The 7184-nt window shown below is 56.7% G+C and overlaps 1 protein-coding gene across 1 annotated transcript; it reads left to right on the top strand.

Annotated features, from left to right (window-relative positions):
• Window positions 1-1484: 1484 nt before the first annotated feature.
• On the top strand, window positions 1485-4228 carry CITED4 (Cbp/p300 interacting transactivator with Glu/Asp rich carboxy-terminal domain 4). The gene is made up of 2 exons (XM_044998159.1): window positions 1485-1577; window positions 2290-4228. Exon 2 carries the CDS (start codon window positions 2303-2305, stop codon window positions 2921-2923), a length of 621 nt encoding a protein of 206 aa, XP_044854094.1. The 5' UTR covers window positions 1485-1577; window positions 2290-2302; the 3' UTR covers window positions 2924-4228.
• The last annotated feature ends 2956 nt before the right edge of the window (window positions 4229-7184 follow it).

Below are 7184 nucleotides of genomic sequence, written 5' to 3'. Positions count from 1 at the left end.
AGAATGAGGGGGGATTTGATAGCTGCTTTCAACTACCTGAAAAGGGGTTCCCAAGAGGATGGATCTAGACTGTTCTCAGTGGTAGCAGATGACAGAACAAGGAGTAATGGTCTCAAGTTGCAATGGGGGAGGTTTAGATTGGATATTAAGAAAAACTTTTTCACTAGGAGGGTGGTGAAGCACTGGAATGAGTTTCCTAGGCAGAAGGTGGAAGCTCCTTCCTTAGAAGTTTTTAAGGCCCGGCTTGACAAAGCCCTGGCTGGGATGATTTAGTTGGGGATTGATCCTGCTTTGAGCAGGGGGTTGGACTAGATGCCCTCCTGAGGTCCCTTCCAACCCTGATATTCTATGATTCATTGAGCACTGGATCTTTCTTTGCTAATTCACTGTTTCTTAGGCAATTCCCCCTGCTTCTCCCAGGGTCCCTCTCAGCCCTCCCCTGCCCCCACTCCCCTAACCTCCAGCTCCGCTCTCCCTTCCCGCAAGGAGTGGTATGAAGGGTTTATTGGAATTTTGGGCCTGGTGCACTGCACGCAGGTGGCGAAGCTGAGTTATACGTGCTCTCCCACATGGATGCCGGTGGAGTCTTTGTGCTACAACACACGCGTGTGTATTCTGCACATGCCCCAGAAACGCTGCTTTAGGAATGTTTTAGGGAGTTTTTAATTGTTTTGCGGACTATTCCCATACTCTTCCCCCTGCAGAAGGCGGCAGGCTCGCCCCATAACGCCAGCTGTACAGGCTCCGGGGAGACGGACATTTTCTACCAATGGTTCAGAAACGTCTCACAATCCCCTTCACTGGCTTCTCCACACGGAAGCCCAAGCGCTGCCTGCGGGCGGGGGGCAGGGGCAAGTGCAGCCTTATCAGCGCCGTGACACGTCTCAGGCGCCTCCAGGGCCGCCCGCCGGGCCGGGCTCCGGCCCCCACCCCTGGGGCGGGGAGAAGGGGTCCCGGCCGGACTGCGGGCAAGGCGGAGAAAGGCGAACGCGCAGCGCCGCTGGGCACGGAGCCCGAGGCCGGCCGCGAAGGGAGAGGCCCCCGGGACTCCCAGCGCCCATCTTGCTGCAGCTGCTTCCCTGGCGGGAGTCGGGCCCGCCGGCCATGGCCCCCGGCTGCCCCCGGGCGGCTCGTGCTCTGTGCCGCTCGCCCGCCCGGTGTGACGGGAGACGCTCGCTGGGGGCGGCCGGGCCGGGGCCGCGGCGCTTTGTCCGCGGAACGAGCCGGCCCGAGCCCCGGCCCGCCGGGGAGCCTGGGCAGCAGGACACCCCTCCCCCCGCGCGCGAGCGGGAAGAGGAGGGGCGCGGCCCCGGCGAACTCCGCCCACTGCGCTACGCCACGCTCGCCGGCCCCGCCCCGCCCCGCTCCGAGTCCATACTCCACAGGGGCGGAGCTAACCTCCCCGCGGGCCCACCGGACGCGACAGCTGTGCACCAATGGCAGGCGAGGGGCGGGCCCCCGGGCCCCGCCCCCTCCCTTGCATATATAAGGCTGTGGCGGCCGGTCGGGCGCTGGTGACGGGATCGCACGGAGCAGCAGGGACGGGGTGTCTGCGCCCCTCGGCGCGCCGCGCTCGGGTACGTGGCCGGCCTTGTCCGACGGTTACAGCGGCTAGTGACCGCGCGGGGCGCGAGACGCGCACCCGGGCGGGCTGGGCCGCGGGGCTCCGCGCACCCGGGCTGGGCTGGGGCTGGCGCTGGCCGAGACCCCGCGAGGGAGGGTCCCGGTGCTGCCGGGCGCAGCCTCGGGGGACTGTGGAGGCGCCGGGGTCTCTGCCGAGCTGCCCCGCGCCGGGCTCCTGCCGCGCCGCCGGCTGCGGGCCTGGGCGCCGCCTCCCGGGCAGGGCCGGGCCGGGCCGGGCCGAGCAGCTGCGCGCTGGTGTCTGCCGCTCCGCGTCCGTGCCCGCTCCTAGGGCTGCGGGAGACGGGTCCCGCCGGCTGCTCCGTGTGACCGCCCTGCCCGCAGCCCGGCAGGGGCGGACGGGGGATCCTGCCGTGCCGGGTGGGCGCCGCCCCGAAGCGGGTTAACAAACCCGGCCTCGGCTGAGCTCAGGTTGGGGCGAGAGGGCCAGCGAGCCCAGGCCCGGGAGATCGGGCTGGTTCAAGGGGCTGGCTGGGTCGTGGTGATGTGACAGCCCCTCCATGGGCAGCTCCTTGGCCCTTCTCTCCCGGGACCCAGCTGACATGCAGCCTGGACGGAGGGCTCGCAGTGCAGGCTCCTCGGAAGAAGGGGAGTGGGTAGAAGCTGCTTTTCCCTGGCAGCACCTCAAACCTTCTCCTTGCCTTGCAGTGACCTCCTCACAATGGCAGATCACATGATGATGTCGATGAGCCATGGAGTTACTGGGCTCCAGAATTACCGCATGGGAATGAATGGGCTGCAGGGACCCCCCCAGCATGGGCAGCATGTGCTAAGGACTCTACCTACTACCAACCAGATGATGCAGTACGGAGGGGCCAGCATGGATGGGAGCATGAGGCCAAGACCCAATATCAATGGACAAATGGGCCACCATCAAATGCCTAACACTATGATGTTCAACAGTCCGAGCCAGCAGCAGCAGCAATACATGGGGCCTGTGGGCGCTCAGCAGCTTATGGCCAGCATGCACTTACAGAAACTCAACACCCAGTATCAAGGGCACCCTCTAATGGGCATGAGCAATGGTCCCATGGCAACAGGTGCACAGCAATACAGAGTGGTGCCCAGTCAGCACCCTGGCATGCAGCACATGCCCTCACCAGCTCTGACCTTGAATGTTATGGACACTGATCTCATAGATGAGGAGGTCTTGACATCTCTGGTCCAGGAACTGGGTTTGGACCGGATTCAGGAGCTGCCTGAGCTCTTCTTGGGACAGAATGAATTTGACTTCATTTCAGACTTTGTCAGCAAACAGCAGCCCAGTGCCATCAGCTGCTGAGGGGCTTGGGGCGCAGCCTTTTCCTTTTGGTGGCTTGATTTCCCCCTCTTTCCCACCACCTCCCCCAAAACAATCACTGGATGCTGATGGCTTGCACTGGATTGCTTTCTCTTTTCCGTGTGGGAGTTGTTTTTCTTGTTTGGGAATGGGAGGGGAAGCAGGTTCTGGTGACCCGGACAGAGTGAAGACGAAATCTTGCTGTAGGATCATCCTAAATGGCATGAACACGTTTTGTCTTCAGCAGAAACAATGGACTACTTAAAGTGACGCTCATGACTTTCCATGTCTAGGCTTCCAAGTGCCAGGGTAGAAGGACAGCGCGGTGCTGCTGCCACTAGTGGGCTTTTGTTCTAGGTTTTGGCGTTGCCAGTGAAGTTCACAAACTTTATTTGTGATTAAAATCCTGTAATGGCTTGTGTGTCTGAACCTCCACTATCTCACATTGCGAAGAGGGGCTTTGGTTTGGGGTTTGTTGGTAGCTGGCTTTTTGTCTTAAAATCAAATCCCTTCCTTCCCCACAATACTATGATGTTTAACAGGTCTTGAATCTTCCTTTTCTACTTTGACTTGAAAAGGGATCACTTCTCCCTCCATCAGGTTACTATTTTATTGTCTTAGCTGCACAAAATGTGTCTCCAGGGAAGGTGATGTATACGTATGTGCCTAAACCTCTGTAGAATTTGGATCTTTTAACTTGTACAGCTAATCAACTGTAAAACTACTAAGTGTTCAGACTAATTCAGATGTAAGGCTTAAAGCTGCAGTCAAGCTCCATTTTCTCTGCCTCTGAAACCAAATAAAATCCATGTAATTGTATATTCCTGGCCTAATCTTATTTATTCTTGTTCTAATCATTATTTATTAGAAAGGGCTCCATTTGTTTGGCTTTGAGACTGTTGGGAATGACTAAAGGGCTTACTGCAGTTTTAAGATGCTGGCTTTTTTTAAAAAGGACTGGAACAGCTACATGTTTCTTCCAAACAGCCATGCACAAGGTTATTTCAGCAGCATAATTTTGTGATGAATATGTAGGACCTTGTAAACCAACCCACCCCCTCCCCGATGTGATAAAGGATGACTTGACTTTTAATTACATTGCTCAGAAAAGGTTAAATGTAAAAGCTAGTGGGTTTTTTGTTTCCTCTTGTCTCTTGTTTCCAGGCTTTGGAAAGTGGAAAGCTCATTGTGTCAACTTTCAGTTGCTACTGCCCCCTGCTGCTGAGTACATGGCAGCACATCATTGTTGATCAATGACGTGAGAATGTACAGATTAATTTTAAAATAAAAGCTAAAACTCTTAAGTGACGAGCTTTCTTGGTGGTTTGTTTAATCACATGTGTCTGAGATAGGGTTGCCAACTTTGGTTGGATGTATTCTTGGAGGTGTCTTCAGATGACACAATCTAAGATTAATCTTTATGTCCTGGAGTCTCCAGGCATATCTTGAAGAGTTGGCAACCCTAGTCTGAGACCATATCAGGCCCTGTCCAACAGCTGTGTACTAGGAGAGCTGTATATTGCTGTCTGGGCTTTGGAGTGGGTCTCCCACTGTCTGTCTAGACCGTCAATATTACAATGACAGGGGCTGCTCATGGCTTAAATTCCCAGGACTATTTGAGCCATTAAAGCTTAATCTAAAGTGTGTGGGGGAGGGGGGTCTGCACCCCCTCTAACTGCATTAGTAGCAGGGATTGCATCTTAGGCACTGCACTGGTGTCTGACTAAAAGGTGGATTACTCACACGGGCAAATTACCCTAATGCAGACAAGCTGGAAGGGTCTGGCAATGAGCTGCTGGTGCCTTGTTCTTACACTCCTGTAATTGCTTGCCTTCCATGGGCTAGACTGTCAGGATTCACAACTCAGCATCTCCTGTGAGAACAAAAGTATCCACATCCCCTCCACCCTGCTGGCTAGGAGCTGTGGCTGCTGAGCACTTTAGAAATGGCTAAATTTCCAGAAGCTTTGTGAGACTATCACGCTGTTACAGATTATTTTATTTTCCCCTGCTGGTCTGACAGTGCTTCATTCTTTAACCCACTCTCCCCTCTCCTCTGAAATACCAATTTGATGCTACTGGCCTGCCACTTAATACACTAAATTGTGTAGTGATTTATCCTTTCCCCCTCTTCCCTCCCCCCCCCCCCCAAATGCTCAGTGATAGAAAAGAAATTTTCTCCTTCCAGGCTTGTGCTGAATGTTAATGGGCAATCCCTTATGAGTTGTAGGTGCTTGGACCTAAGGTGTCTGCCAGCTGCATGGTGTGATGAGGTGGGGGGTTTTCTTGGTTTGTTTCTGTGTTTTCCAGTGGTTTGCATGCAGAGGGAGTGGAACTCAGTTTCCCTGGGTGTTATGGGTTTAACGAGGTGAGGGGAGAGGGAGTTTGTTAGAGGACTGGAGAGGGAACTTGGGACCCCGGCCGCTGGCCTGGAGGATGGAGACCCCAGCGACTGGTGACCTGGAGATGCAGCTCAGGAGTCACAGCCGGTTCTGGCCAGGGGGAGGACAATGGGCTACGAAGAGAGGACCCTGGTGACCTGACCAGCTGGTTCCAGCCAGAGGAGGGCTGAGAGGGGAGGAGACCCAGGCCTTCCTGTTTATGACCCTGTTTACCTGGAGAGAAGACAATGGACAGAGGGGGCTTGGGGCCGGGATATCGAGGCCCAGCTGGGAAGCAGGGGGGCTCTGGGCTGGAGAGGGGGAGCAAGCAGAGCCCACCTGGATGCAGGGAGACTGGGATGTGCTGGGCTGAGGGAGGCCAGGCCTGAGACCCTGAGAGTTTCCTGTGCTGGGTTCAACTCTCAATAAACCCTCCTGTTTTATGCTGGCTGAGAGTCACTCCGGCCTAGAGAACAGGGTCGCATCAACCCCTCCGGGGGTGAGGAGGCCAGGGGGGTCCAGAGCATGTGGACTCCCTGAGGGGGCCCATGGCGAGAGACAGACGTGCTAAGGCTCAGAGAGGTGTGGCTCCAGGAGGTGGAGGGGCCTGACCCCAAGAGAGTAGACCCCCAAGAAGGGCTGTCGCACTGGAAGGGGCACCCCCCATGGACCACACAGGGCCAAGAGTGGGCACAATCTGTGAGTCCGTGACAAATGGTACAGAGCCTGTGGAAAAGCAGATGACCAAAATGAAGCATTTTGGTGCAGTTGCTGACTGGACAGAATGGCAGAGGTTTCAATCAGAGCAGGAGAGATGACTATTGACTGAACTGACATGCACTTAATGTGCCACCTGCTTAGGAAGAAAGCTCTCTACACCTCCTCCAAAATCCTGGGCTTCAGGAGCATTCAGTGCTGCCCTTTAGTACAGAGACTGGGGGTGAATAACTGCTACCTGCTCTGTCACAGCCACACCTGGGGGACTCCTCAGCATGAGACTAGCCAGGTAGTAAGAAGTTCATGGGTGCCAACTTTGAATATTCCTGGGGCTTTAGTCCCAGGAGCCCATATAAGTCAAGGGCTCTGCTCCACCAATATTTAGAGCCGCGGGGAGCCCAGAGCCCTTTAAATCCCAGGTGCAGCCGGGAGTCAGAGGGCTCTGGGCTGCCCGCCGCGGCGGGGAGCCCAGAGCCCTTTAAATCCCAGCCGCGGCCGGGACTCAGAGGGCTCTGGGTTGCCCGCAGCCGCGGGGAGCCCAGTGCCCTTTAAATCTCAGCCGCGGCAGGGAATCAAAAGGCTCTGGGCTGCCCGCAGAGATTCCGAGCCCTGGATGGGATTTAAAGGGCTCACGGCTCCCCGCGGCTGCCAGCAGCCCAGGGCTGTTTTAATCCCGGCATGCAGCCGCTGTTTGCCCCCTCCCCAGACCTCTGCCTCAACTGCCCCTCAGGTCCCCCACCCCCTATCTAACACCGCTGGTGGTCCTTATTCCCTGATACCCCTCTCCCGGGACTCCTGCCCCTATCTAAATGCTGCTGCTCCTTGTCCCCCGATTGTTCCCTCCCAAGACCCCTGCTCTAACTGCCCCTTGGGACCCCATCCCCTATCTAAGCCTCCCTTCTCCTTGTCCCCAACTGCCCCCTCCTGAGACCCCCCCAGCTTTCCCGCAGGACCCCACCCCCTACCTGTCCCCTTATAAAGCCCGGGGACTCCCCTGCCTATCCTACTGCTGCCTGTCCCCTGACTGCCCCCCTGAACCTCTGCCCCATCCAACCACCTCTGCTCCCTGTCCCTTGACTGCCCCCTGGAACTCCCTACCCTTTCTCCAACCCCCAGACCCCTTACCGTGCCACTCAGACCAGCGTGTCTGGCTCCATGCAGCTCCAG

The sequence above is a fragment of the Mauremys mutica genome, chromosome 23 (genome assembly GCF_020497125.1).
Source record: "Mauremys mutica isolate MM-2020 ecotype Southern chromosome 23, ASM2049712v1, whole genome shotgun sequence".
Taxonomy (NCBI): Eukaryota; Metazoa; Chordata; order Testudines; family Geoemydidae; genus Mauremys; species Mauremys mutica.
Note: the sequence above shows the minus strand (reverse complement) of the source record. Positions and strands in the feature narration are given on the sequence as shown.